General features: G+C 50.4%; 1 protein-coding gene across 1 annotated transcript in view; it reads right to left on the minus strand.

The window, feature by feature from the left end:
• ARHGAP4 (Rho GTPase activating protein 4) overlaps nucleotides 1-13,929 on the minus strand; it is a 54,432-nt gene that overhangs the window by 21,385 nt on the left and 19,118 nt on the right. The window contains exons 3-12 of the mRNA XM_055003672.1: nucleotides 13,549-13,711; nucleotides 12,948-13,010; nucleotides 11,238-11,429; nucleotides 9,918-10,046; nucleotides 8,418-8,639; nucleotides 8,218-8,319; nucleotides 5,076-5,270; nucleotides 4,159-4,243; nucleotides 3,479-3,506; nucleotides 2,876-2,963 (exon numbers count right to left, since the gene is read on the minus strand). Coding sequence (XP_054859647.1) covers nucleotides 2,876-2,963; nucleotides 3,479-3,506; nucleotides 4,159-4,243; nucleotides 5,076-5,270; nucleotides 8,218-8,319; nucleotides 8,418-8,639; nucleotides 9,918-10,046; nucleotides 11,238-11,429; nucleotides 12,948-13,010; nucleotides 13,549-13,711 — 1,267 coding nt within the window. The remainder of the gene's footprint in view (nucleotides 1-2,875; nucleotides 2,964-3,478; nucleotides 3,507-4,158; nucleotides 4,244-5,075; nucleotides 5,271-8,217; nucleotides 8,320-8,417; nucleotides 8,640-9,917; nucleotides 10,047-11,237; nucleotides 11,430-12,947; nucleotides 13,011-13,548; nucleotides 13,712-13,929) is intronic.

Here is a 13,929-nt window from a genome sequence, read left to right on the forward strand (position 1 = left end):
GCGTGGCAAATGAGGTTCAACGTGGCCAAGTGCAAAGTAATGCACATTGGGGCCAAGAATCCCAAATATAAATACACAATGATGGGGTCCAAACTAGCGGAGACTGACCAAGAGAGAGATCTTGGAGTCGTGGTGGATAACTCACTGAAAATGTCAATACAGTGTGCGACGGCAATAAAAAAGGCCAACGCTATGCTGGGGATTATTAGGAAGGGAACTGAAAACAAATCAGCTAGTATCATAATGCCCCTGTAGAAATCAATGGTACGGCCTCATTTGGAATACTGTGTACGATTCTGGTCACCACACCTCAAAAAAGATATTATAGCACTGGAAAAAGTGCAGAAAAGGGCAACTAGAATGATTAAAGGGATGGAACGCTTCCCCTATGAAGAAAGGTTAAAGCACTTGAGGCTCTTTAGCCTGGAGAAACGACGACTGAGGGGTGACATGATAGAGGTTTACAAGATTATGCATGGGATCGAGAAGGTAGAGAAAAGTATTTTTCTCCCTTTCTCACAATACAAGAACTCGTGGGCACTCAATGAAATTGCTGAGCAGTCGGGTTAGAACGGAGAAAAGGAAGTACTTCTTCACCCAAAGGGTGATTAACACATGGAATTCACTGCCTCAGGAGGTGGTGGCAGCTTCAAGCAGAGACAGCTTCAAGAGGGGATTGGATAAACATATGGAGCAGAGGTCCATCGGTGGCTCTTAGCCACAAGGTAGAGATGGAACTCTCTGTCTAGGGCAGTGAGGCTCTGTATTCTTGGTGTTGGGGGGGGCAATCAGTGGGAGGGCTTCTAGTGTCCCTTCCCCACTGGCAGACCTCCTGAGGACACCTGGGGGTTTTTTTGGCCACTCTGTGACACGGAGTGTTGGACCGGGTGGGCCACTGGCCTGACCCAACATGGCTTCTCTTACGTTCTTCTCATGTCCAGGGCACCAGAAGCCCCTGCATGGCCCTCATTCTGCCCTCTCCTATGCTGAACATCCAAAATGTGGCAACTATCAACATTCACATGCAAATGCCAGAAAACTGACATACAAAAGTTCTCTCCCTCACGCACACACTTTCCAGAGGTACAAATGCAAACGTTAAGTGAATTTTAAGTGAGTCAACCCTCACTCGTTCATCACAGGCTCAAGCTCCACACAGAGAGGGCAGATGAGCATGTTTGAACCAGGCTTACACCTGAACTATGCAAAAAGCAGAAGTTGGGGGGGGGGGGCGGTTAATATTGAGGAGGTGTGCAGGTAGAATAGAAAACTAAATACATTCCCAACCCACAGTCCGCTATCCCACAGCCTGTCTCCTGGGGCTGTGCTTCCTTCAGCCCTCTGATGAAGCAGTTTCAATGTCAGAGTAGAACGTGCCACACCGGCATTCAAATTCCCACACCCACCCATGAGACCAACTAGGTGAGCCACTTTCTCTCAGTCTTCTCTGCCTCACAAGGTTGTTGTGAGGAGAAAATGAGGGCAGTGGGTGTTGGCCCCGAATCCCATGGGAGAAGGATGAGATGGGCTTCAACACCATCAGAGGGCCCCACTTACAGGAAAAACACCCACGGAGGGAAAGCAGCAGCCGGGTTCCATGCCCTGCCGGCGCTTCAGACTGGACCCTTTTCTTTCTCCGCTTCGTATGTGATTCAGAGCAGACCCAGTGCAAACTTGTAAGCCTCCAGACACCCTGCCGAGATTCAGCCTGGAAGTTTCCAGACATTCAGAAATGCCGGGGCCGTTCCCATCACGTAAGTAATACATCACCTAAAACCTGACTAAAAATTCTGAGAGTACGCAGTCCAAGAAACCTTGCACGAGTTTTTAAGTAACTAATTTAAATCTGCATATAGATAAAAGGAGTAGTTTTGAACAACACTGTTAGCTTTTAAAACGATTAGCCGCAGCAGGCGCCAATCCCAGAAGATCAATTTCTCCCTGTGAAAAAGGTGGAATATCTTTTCTAAGACAGCACCTGCCATCTGCAGGTCTGGTATTTGTATTGAGATTCCCCTCTTAAATCTACTGCCTGTCTGATTAAATTCATTCATTTAATCAATTAATTTAATCGGCCAGACATTGCACCTTGAATGTAAAAAAATATATATTCACGATGCAAATGTTTTGAGAACAGGTAGCTTGCCAAAACACGCACACACTTCAGTATTACTTCAGCAGTAAGGCTGTTCCTTCTCCTCTACAAGGCCGGCACCCCTCTCTATGCGTTCTGTGCATCTGGAACTTGCACAGTTGGTTTCCAGCGGATGCTTGTGCGAAGGGTAATATGCAGTTGCTGCACGCATGCACTGACCCCTCCCCCCCCGCCAACAGCATGCCAAGAATGCCGCAGCGCAAGCAGGTGAGCAAAAAGAGAGGTCAAAAGCAGCACGCAGGCAGGGGGCAGAGCTGCACACACGCGCACACACATGGGAACGCAGCTTCATAGTCCTTGCTGTGCAGAACATGCACCCATGCAAAACACTGCAGTACGCATCCAACAAACACAGCCATCTTTGTGCCCAAACAGCTTGCAGTAACATCACAAAAGTTGGCTAAGCACTTCGCCACACACACCCTGCCCCCAGGCTTCAGTTCCAGTCCGCGTTCGCCAAGACAGGGAGCCCCTCCTCTCTCACACACACACGAACACACACACACACCCCAGTTCATGTACCTGCTTCCGTGCCTGCAGCCTCCGCCTCCTTGGGGGCAGCCGGGACAGGAAAGACAGACTCAGCAGCAAGCACATTACAGGCAGAAGGAGCAACAGCCGGCCAGGGAGGCACAGAGTTTGTGGGCTAGGCAGAGGGCCAGAAAGCAGGGCTAGAGGGGAACTGGGCGGGAGGGCGTAGCTCAAGGCAGCAGCCGGTACCTCCACAAAGGCCTGCAGGTCCCCCTCGAAGAGCTTGTGATGGTAACACGAGGGAGGGCGGGAACGCCGGATGCGCTGGGACTGGGGCCTGGAGCCGAGGTTTGGGTCGGGTGGGGAGGAAGGAAGAGGTCAGAGACGCCCCTTGAAGTGGAAATGCCTTCCCAGGTTTCAGCTTGGTTCCTCCACCGCAGAATAGGGCAAAGGTCCTCCCTCGCCCCCGACCCCAGCGGTGCACAGCAGAAAGCTAATACACGGACCTCCCAACGCGTCCAGTACCCAGCGCCACCTCCCAGCCAAGGTCAATTTTGAAAAGGGTTCTGGCTCTCTAAATCTTATGCCATGAATTTCAGTTGTTTGTCTTTTAAGGGCCCACAAGACTATTCACCGTTTTGGCAGTGGCAGGCTAACACAGCTACCCCTCTATGACAAGCGGTTCAGGTAGGTGGTCATGTTGGCCTGAAGTAGGGGAGGAAGATTTGAGCCCAGTAGCACCTTAAAGACCAAAAAGATTTCCCGGGCATAAGCTTTGGAGAGTCAAGCTCCCTAACCCTCTGGAGTCTTTCCCGTTCCCTTTTCTCTGTTTGACAATTTCCCTGTATTTACCTGGCCAGCTCTCGATCCACTGCAGCACCTGAGAGAGGAAGAAATTGGAAGACAGGACAGTTAACATTTGGGATCCTGGCTTGCTCAGGCCACATCCACTGTACAGGTTTAAACAGGTTTAAACATCATGCCCCCAGGATCTCTGGCTGCCTCAGATCATGTATGCCTGGAGACAGGGCCTTTTTTCTGGGAAAAGAGGTGGTGGAACTCAGGACCTCACAATGACGTCACTTTGGGTCAGCTGGAACGGGGGGGGGGGGGGAGTTTTTTAAAGTTTAAATTGCCTTTGGCGAAAATGGTCACAGGGCTGGTGGCCCCGCCCCCTGATCTCCAGACAGAGGGGAGTTGAGATTGCCCTCCGCACTATGGCGCGGAGGGCGATCTAAACTCCCCTCTGTCTGGAGATCAGGGGGCGGGGCCACCGGCCATGTGACCATTTTCAAGATGTGCCGGAACTCCGTTCCACCACGTCCCAGCTGGAAAAAAAAGCCCTACCTGGAGAGGGTGGGCCGGAGGGGGAGAATGAGATTTCTCTCAGCACCTCAACAAACTACAACTCCCAGAATTCTTCAGGAGGAAATCATGGTCATTAAACTAGTTCACTACCATAAATATACCTTGTATTTCAACCTGCCCACCAATCCCAGCCCTGCATGTAACCACACTCTTCATGTTCTCACCTTTTTCTATGGCCTCCTTCATCTGGTCATGCTTCGCTTGCAGTTTTGCTTGAATGCTCCGGCTAGAGAGATATTCTTTGAACTTCTGCAAAAGAGACACCAAGTAATCTGTCCTTCTTGAATGCAACAGGAAGAGCCCTGACTGAGAAGCAGAAGAGGGGCCGAGAAGGGTGTGTTATCACTCAAATTCTAGAATAAACATCCTGAGGCAGCTGAAGGGGAAAAAAGATCTTTTCCGAGACCAGCTTTCCACAAGGCAAATTGAGGCAGCTGCCTCAAGTAGCAGAACTGGAATATTATTGGAGGGCTGGGGAGGGAGAACAGACATCTGGCCAATAGGCCAGGAAGCACAGAAATGAATGCAATTGCGTAAGAGCAGACCAGGAGAACTTCCCGTGAACTGTGTCTCATGCTAACTGGGGTCAGACTTTTTGCTTCATGCACACTGAAATATCCCAGGGTTCAGTACAGTGTGTAGTAAATCTACAAAAAGATCTGATGTAGTTTCCACGCACAACTGATGTAGGGAGACTTTTAAACCCACTGTGGCATCCGAAGCGAAGCGGAGCTCACCCCAACCAAGTTTTCATATAGATTTTGTTCATGCTCATGGTTTGAATTAGCTGGCCAGAATTGGGGTCAGGAGGGGATGTGCCCCCCTCCAGACAAACCTGGAGAACTTCTGCCTTTCCCTTTTGCTTGCAGCTGAACTTTCCTTTGCAGTCACATGAAGTCTCCTGTCCTGTAAGCTTACAGTGCAATTGCATTCCGTCCGGGAATCCCGTGGTTTGGATCGCAGAGGTGGGCCTGGGAGTGGCAGGCCTGAATTTCTGTCAGACCCCTTCCTGACCTAGCTGAACAGTGTTATCTACGAAGGGTGTTTCCAATGCTACTGCTCTGCTCATCTAGGACTATACCATAATGTAGAAGCTCTCCGTCTCCTGCTGGTTGGCCCGGCGCTTTGCCAGTGCTTGCTTCCCGCCGGCATCGGAGCCAGTAGACTTCAGCGACTCAGTGGACTGACAGCCTTGGAAGGCATCGAGGACCTCTGGCTCCTCCGCTGCCAACAGGTCTAGCAGGCTTTGCAGTGTGGCCTTAAGGGTTTTGTTCACCTGTGGACAAAAACAGCAAACTCTACAGCAGGAGTCTTCTGGGGCAGGAAGCTCCCGTGTCTAAAGGGCCACAGTAGACCTTGTGGGGAAAGGGGATTGCCAGCTCTTCGGAACACTCGTTCAGGGACTAGGAGGGTCAAATCAGACCGTGGGCAGAGGATGCTGAAATCCGCCCGGGTCCCGTGATTCTCCATTTTAAAGGGTTCTTTTTCTCCCACTTCAAAATTAAAGCGAGCTTGGACCCGGTGGTGGGAGGGGGGGCCGGACTGCCAAAGAGGGGCACTTGCCAGGGGAGAATCAGCAGGGGCAGGTTCAGGCACACACCCACCAATCCTCCTCTCACATAATTTCTGAAATAATGGGATCCGAATTGCATTTTTGTTTTCACAGACAGGAAGGGACTAAATTCTTAAGCAGCCCCCATTGAGTTCTAAGAGGCCACAACAAGGTGGGACACAGTTTGCTCTTCCCTCAGATTCTGAGCAATGTACACGCATGTTTCAGATTTCACAAAAAATGAAAACCCAATGTGGGAGTTTGGCTTGGGTAGAATGGAGGTGATTTTCTGGTGTGATATTGGTCCCCTTGCATCAGTTTGGTTCTGGGGGGGATGCCAATCTCATGATTCAGTTTGGTTCTGTTGGGCTTCCTCTGGGATGAGCTCAGCTTGCATTTGGGAGTGTGCCTTGGCCATGGCAGCCTCACCCCAATGTCCTTCTGCAGCGGCAGTCAGCTTTGACTTTTCCCCCCATAGGAACCAATAGAACGGCTGGGGGCACCTTGTTCAGGGGCTCATAGAATTGGACCCCGAGGTCCAATCTTCCTGAAATTTGGGGAGGGTCTTTAGAGGACAGTTAGCAGTAGGTCCCCTGCAAATTTAGTAGAGTTTGCTTGAAAAATGGCACCCCAGCCCCTAAGGATAGCCCTCATATACTTTTCCCCATAGGGAATAATGGAGAGTGGATATGGGTCCAATCTTAATAAAACTTGGGGATTCTTTGGAGGACAGTCTGGGGTAGGTTCCTTCCAAATCTGGTGAAGTTTGGTTGAAAATGACCCTTCTCCAGCCTACTAGACACCCGACAGATTTCCCCATAGAAAACAATGGCTGAATTTTGCCAAATTTTACTGAAAATTTGGTTAAAATTCAGAATACCTGATTTTTCATCTTGAATACCCGGATTTCACCAAATCAGCCCAACCTCAGTATTTTAATCCGAATCCCAAACCGAGCTGCACACCCCTAGGCCAAACCATTACAGTTGTCAATGTAACCTGTCTTTGATTGAGTCAGTCACAAGTCACCCTGCTAGGAACTCATTTCCTGATCTCCAAGTTGGATCAGGATCACGGTGGGGAGGGAGGGAGGGCTTCAACCTTCTTCCTAGCCTTTTTCACACAGTTGGTAGGGGCGCTATTTGCTTTGTTGAGGGATGCATGTACCTTCTGGGGTCAGAAAATGGCATGGGGTGGGGGAGAAGCCCCTTTCTCCGTGTCCATGATCCCCATCAAAATCGAGGTCCTAGCAGGGTTGTGTCTGACTCACTGATTCAAAATCCTGGTCTTACAGCTTGGCTCTCCATTTAATTGAAGTTTACAGAACGCCCCCCGCCCCATACGCAGCAGAGGGGAAGGGGAGGCCAGCGAGAGCCCGACGCCTGCACTCCCTTCCTGACCGCATGTTCTCCCTCCCATAGACTGCCACTCTGTAAACTTCAATTAAATGGAGAGCCAAGCTGTAAGACCAGGATGCCTACATTTCCCATCAAACCTTGAGGGAAGCTGACAAGTGTCGAACCTGTGTCAGGCGTCACTTGTAGCTTGGCTCTGAGACCCATGATATTCACGTTGAGGCCGGGAGAAACGGGTTATCAGCTCTCGGCAGCCCTTCTTCCTCCAGCAACAGAGTGGAGCAAAGGCGCTCCTCCCCTCGGACTCTGCACTCACAGGGCACTGATGAGAAGCAAAAGCGAGTCCTTTCTCCAGATCTCAGGGGCCACCGAAGTCAAATTTACACCCACCCACCAACAATGCAAAGATATGCCAGAGTTTATACCCTTTTACTTTCTCACATTCTGCTGAACGACTGCCATTCACTCTTGCGGGGAAAAGTGAAATGATGTACTTGGAAAGGGCAAAGCTACAAACAATGATTAGCCCCCAAACATTAAACCCACAAGACACCAGCAACCAAATCTTGTTTCTCCCCCTACCCTGATCCCTCTATCCAATTAATTCCTTGGTCCGCAAGTCACTTCCTTATCATAACTCCAATTAAGGCCTAAGGGCAGATTCACACAGTACAAACTCCTAGTCCTCTATACTGGGAGTTCTGTACTTCCCGAGTGTTTAGGGGGCTGTATTCTGATCACGCTGCGGAGGGAACCTAGCCGTCTTCCCAGCCACCCACACAGTTTTTGTGAACTCAAACAGCCCTCAGGAGCTGTTATCTGATCCACTGGGAAACTTAGATGCAGCCATTCTAGCATGGAGCTTTCCAAACAGGGCCAATAGCAGCCCCTTATCCATGAGCCCTGAGAGTCCAATCAGAATAATGTCCATGCACACCTGGGATACGAAGCCCTTATGATCGGTCCATCTCTGTCTTGTTCTCTCTGGGCAAAGAAAGCTGGCATGGCAGCTAGACCTGTAAGTTTTCTATGATGACGGAATTATATTTTCTATGGAGAAGCATTCCATCTTTCAGCCCCGACCTGCAGACACAAGTGCACCTCTTTGGTGAGGCCTGAATTACACTAAACGAGAGACAGAAATAAGCTGATGTCTGGGACAACGTTAACCCTGTCCCTCACTAGCAGTGTTTGCAGCAACTCATACACAAAATGTTTGCAACTGGCTGACAGACCTCCCAGCTTACTACTTGGAAAGTTTTAGATTAATGTATTTGGGGAGGACGGGAAGGCGGCTTTGCTTGTCTCTCACCCACCTCATCCGTCTCCAGGGTGATGGCGTTGAGGCGAGACTGGATATGCTGGAAGCGGGAGACGAGCTCATTTCTCAGGGGGCCTTCAGCTCGGACAGTGGACACCTACAAGGTAAGATGGATGTCAGAGGGAGGTGGAGAAGTGCCAGGCCCAGTGGAGAAGGACAGACTTGACAGAGAGCCGCGAACAAGCCACTGCTCACCTCGTCACCTTCATGAGGCTGGTAGTCAAAGCACAGAGGAGGGCAATAGGCGGCAGGGTTGGCCTCCATCAACCAGGATTTATCCCCAAGAGGGTCCAGGGCATCCACCGCCCTCTCAATGGTGCACAGGCCTTGCTGCCAAGATGCCTGGGCCCGGGTCTCGGCTGCCAGGTAAGTCCTCAGCACCTTGCCCAGGGAAAGGTGGAAGCCGAGATCGAAGCACTGGGAACCAGGAAAGAGGGAGATGAAACACCCCACGGTTTCAGGCCACAGCACCCCACCGTCACCACCTCCATTGCTATCCCAACCCGGACTTTCTACCAGATCCACTGAGAGCCAAGCTACAAGTGACGAATGACACTTGCCTGGCAAGCGAACAGACTCCACGTGTATTCCTCCCTGTTCACTTGCCATTCACTTGCGCTCCACGTGATCAAGTGGAGGGCAAGTGAACAGGGAGGAGGAATACACGCGAGTCTGTTCACTTGCCAGGCAAGTGTCGTTCATCACTTGTAGCTTGGCTCTGACTCTCATTTCTAAGGGAGGCCCCTGTGCCTTTATCAGCTGCAGCATAACACGGGAGATACACGCCACAGGTACTGCTGTGAGGGGAGGCCTTCCTTGAAGAACTTCTGGCTGGGCCACGTCACGTTATCTATTAAAGGCAGATGAGCCTCTGCCAGAAAAGAAGCCCGGTATGAAGAAACAAGGAAGCCACAGTTGCGAAAGCAAAATGAAAACAAAGGGCGGCAAAACTTAAACTGCCATTTAAAGGGAGAGAGCCCTTTTGTGATCAGGAATCTTCAATCCTCATGGTCAAAAGCTGGGAATCTGAAAACCCTGGAGGAGCTCATGGGCAGAGATCCAGGAAGGAGAGCACAATATAAACAACATACACAAGTCTCACCCTTGGGAAACACTGCCCTTCCGCTTTGCCTTTCCAGCCCGTTTGCTGAAACAGCCTGGGCATTTCCCCAGGTTTTTATTCCTCTGCAACCATGAAGGTTAGAAATGTGATGTTTTTAAACTAAGGAAAGTAGATTTTTTTCCCTAATAGTTACTGCCAGGTTCTGTCTAAAGACAGCACTTCCACCTATTGGTTCCGTCTGTAACTTCTGACCTTGACTCCAAGTATTATAGGAAAAGGAAGGCACAGCAAAGGGATGGACTGCTCTAGAGTTGGTCTGAACACCCAATCCTCGCTCCCCAGAGAAGCCTGGGAACTGAACTTCTTTGAGGAGGCCAAAGATCTCGACCACATTTCCCAGGCTTCTCAGACTACTGCTTCATTGATGGCTCCCAGGATTCTTTGGGAGAAACCACGGCAGCTACATGGGAATAAAACCAACATACAGTACAGTATCCCTATACAGTACTATATATTTGTTTTATTCTACTATAAATATACACCTGGAGGGGACATAAAGCATCATGGGGAAGACCCAACAGACCACGTGGCATTGCCAAAACATAACTTTTCCACAGAGGTGACAGACTCACATCTAGCAGGTCACTAACATCCCGCACGTAATAGTTGCTGGTGGCGGCATTGGCAGCGTGCAAGCTCAGCAGGTAATCATTTCGGGCCTTGGCACACTTCAGCTTGCTTTCCAGGAACTTGGACTGTCTCTGCCAGGATTGGAGAACCATCAGGCTTAAGTTACTGACACCCCAGAACCAGTATTCCAGCTAAGCTACCCAAGCATTTCCTCGGGGGCACAAAAAAGAGGGTGCTGATCCAATGTCAGGGCTCCATTGGTTCCTAGCTGTCAGTGGCCCAAGAGGGTAGCAGCATTACTTTCTGGCTCACACTGCCAGAGGCCATATCCAGTGGGGCCTGGGTTGGGTCCAGCTGACAGTGGTGTGGGCCCAGCACGTGATGGGTGTAACTGGCTTGGGGAAGAACATACCCACAACCAAATCAGCCATAAGGTATCTCTTTTCTCCCCTAATGTCCCCCTGCTAGAGTCCTAAAGATCTTTTCTAACAAGATTTGGAAGCTAGTTCCTTTAACAGGCTGCCTCCTGGATTGTCCCAATTGGGCAATCTTTGTGTTGCAGATCTTCAGCATGGAAGGAAGCAGCCCTGTCCCTTTGGGGGGGAGGCAGGGCTTTTTTTCAGCTGGGACGCGGTGGAACTGAGTTCCGGCACCTCTTGAAAATGGTCACATGGCTGGTGGCCCCACCCCGATTGCCCTCCGCGCCACTGAGCGGCTCCCCTCTGTCTGGAGATCAGGGGGTGGAGCCACCAGCCATGTGACCATTTTCTCCGCGAGCAACCCACTGAGTTCCACCACCTCTTTTTCCAGAAAAAACGCCCTGGGGGGAGGGGTTAGGACTTAGTATCCTCCCCCCTGACTAACCCCCCTACATCCCCCTCTCCTATTAACATTCATCACCTAGAGCTCTCCCCTATTGCTGCAGCCCCTTCTTCCAAAGGGTCCCGCCCCCCAAGACACCAAGTTTCTTTGCAAAAACTGCTTTGTAAACAAAGCACTAGAGCAGTCAATGGAAGCTTTTGCTGATTAATCAGCAGCTGCCAATTTTCAAAGGCTGTTTTGGGCTTCTAGTGTGTGTTACTGCAAGAGAGAATGAAAAAAGGCAGCATTAAAAGGTGGCCCTTCTTCTAAAACTGCCTTGTATCCCACATTCTGGAACCAATCGATTAAAAAAATGGTTTAATTGACTGAGCGCCCTAATGATGAATAATCAGCTATTGCCCCTAGAATATATGTATTTTAGAAATCTTATACATCCCAGAAACAGACAATGGTCCCAATAAACCTCCCCCACCTTGCCCTACAGTTCCTCTCCTCTCTACCTTTTCGAGCAGCCGCTCCACCTTCCGCAGTGAGGAACGCCGGGGCGTCTTGTCCAGCCCCGCCCCTCCAGGTGATCCTCCAGGGTCAAGGTGCTTCCCCCCGCTCCGCTTCTCCTCCTGGCGCTCAACCTCACGCAGTTTGGACTCAGCATTCAGGCAGTCTATACGGTAGGTCTGATAGGTCTTCATTGCCTGAATGAAAACAGAGGGCGTCCAAAGGAGCCTGGCCCTCCCCTCGTTGGAGCACGGCCAGAAGATGCCACAGACAGAAGAGCCTCAAACCACCCAGAATGAGCCTCCAGTGGTATTTGGGCCATCGGGCGATTGCAGGCCCAGAGCTAGAATTTGGGGGCAGGGACAATCGTGAGTCAATGGGCGTCCCTACAATCCTGAATAGAAGCCTTGGTCCACATATGCCCAAGAACGTGGCGATACCCCTTTTTAAAACACTTCCCATATAAAAAACCCCTTTAGCGCATTAAGGAGAAGTTTCTAGCACCGGCTGTCAGATGCTCTGCTAGTTTTCCATTTACAGAGCATTTTTAAGTAGGGGGATCTTTGAAAAAAGTGATCCATTCTACCAACTTAATGCCCCACCACCTCACCCCAATCTCATTCTGTCCAGGCTAGTAAAAGTTATTCGACAGAATACATCTATTTAATAAACGAAAATGTCCTGTACTCTGCCTGAAGCAGAGTAAGTATAGCTCCATTTCAACAGGGCTTGCCCCAAAAAATTCCTCGGCAGATTGTGCTCCGCGGGCCTGATCTTCCTGCCCCCAGGCTGCTTCTGTGGAGAAGCTGCTTCGCTCACAGAGAAGGCGAAAAGCCCCACAGGAGAGCACGCACAACCCCCGGCCTCCTCCGCTGAAAGGATCTCTGCTACTAGCGGAGCCAAGACAGCCTTGAGAATGCGTATAACCGAACTCCATCACAAGCAGTATAAGCGACGGTCGCTTGCCACAGTCACAAAGTCACATTCCACGCTATTTGGAGGGAACTACTGGATTCCTTCCTGTCGTCACGTGTCAAAGGGTGTGGTCTGAACTGGGAACCTCATCTTGGGCTGAAGGTGGAACTTCACCTGGTGAGCTACCTGGGACAGCACTCACAGCCCTTTTTGGTGGGCCACAACAGGAGCCCCTGGCAGGTGGCATGAAGCCCGTGGATTATCTGGTATAAACGAACGGATGGCATTCTCTTTTGAGGGTCTCCTATGGTCTTGTGGCATTCCCAGCCATTGGTTTTTGTAATTTGCATTTATTTTGGCCCCATGAATTGATTTGCACCAGGCACAATCATTTCATATGCACAATGAGCACTAGTCTGCTGACATAGCTACACTATACACACGTTTCACAGTCAATCACTTCCAGGGAGTTGAAGGGTCTAGGCATCTCTTGCAGAATTCTCAGCACGTACACCAAACGTCAACTCCCAGGTTCTGTTGGGGGAAGCCATGTTCCTAGTCTAGATCTGCTCTCCGTGATGCTGGCCTGGTCCTAACAACTTCGGTCTCAATCAGTGCTGAGAAATCTGGACTGTCACACACACCCCTCCCCCCGATTCTGCATTACCCAACGCACTCCCAGTGCAAAGAAAATGCTTATGCTCAAAAGGTTCCTATTTCCCAGCCTCTTCAAGCCACGGGCTGCTAGTGCTGGAGGCAGGGGGAGATCACAGGACTGGGAGCCTCGCTTTTCCACTCACCATCTGCAATTCTGAAATTGCCTTCAGCAGCTCATCCTGCATCTGCTGCTCCATCTCTTTGCTCTGATAAGGAAGCACAAAGGAGAAAATGGTAAGACAAAGTGGACCGACTTCCTAGGGCTGGGTGTGCATTGCCATTCTGCGGAAATGCTGGAAAAAACACGGAATTTGGCACTGCAGCATGTTTTTAACCCTCCAAAAAACTTGCAAGTACATGAACAAATTCTAGCAAAGCCAAGTAGGATTTCCAGTGTTCAGGAGGCAGGGCTTCAGGCTTGCCAACAGCTCTGGAGAAAAATGTCCCTGCACGTTTTATAGAGGCTTCATGGGAAGTTATTCTCCAGGTGATGTTATAGAGCTCCATGTTGCCCATTTCCACACATCCAGCCTCTGTTAAAGGCGCATGGGTGTTTTTCTCCAGACCTGCTAGCAATCTTATCTACAAGGTTTCTTGCCCTCCACTGCAATGACTAGTGGAAGCAGAATTGCCGGCTGGGGCTGAAGCAGAGATTCAGTAGAGACAGTAGAAATGACCCAACAGCACTGCAAATCCAAAATGCGAGAGATCTTTGGGGCCTGGCCCAATTTTTACGGCACCTACCTTCCTGGCCAGGCGCCCCACATCCTCACTGACGTGCACCAAGCGCAGCGCCAGGTGGCCTGTGTAGATCTCACTCAATGCGCCGTGGTCCCGGCTTGCCTGTCGCGTTTGGTTGAGGATTGTGTACCAGCAGTTCAAGGGGGATGGAAGGTTCTGGTCTTTCCTGGTAGGAAACAGGGATGCTCTTTCATTCTCAACTGGACAGGTGACTTGGATTTTGCCTCTTTATTGCTCCCCTTCCTTTTTTCCATTTCGCACTAACTAAATTTAGGCTGTAAACGGCTTGGGGTTACCATTTCCCCACTGCTAGCAAGGCACAGCAAGGAGTCTCCTCCCCCACTCCCACTTCTGCTCAGCTGAGACATGAGAGAAAAATGGGGG

This window comes from Eublepharis macularius, chromosome 19 (assembly GCF_028583425.1).
Source record: "Eublepharis macularius isolate TG4126 chromosome 19, MPM_Emac_v1.0, whole genome shotgun sequence".
Taxonomy (NCBI): Eukaryota; Metazoa; Chordata; class Lepidosauria; order Squamata; family Eublepharidae; genus Eublepharis; species Eublepharis macularius.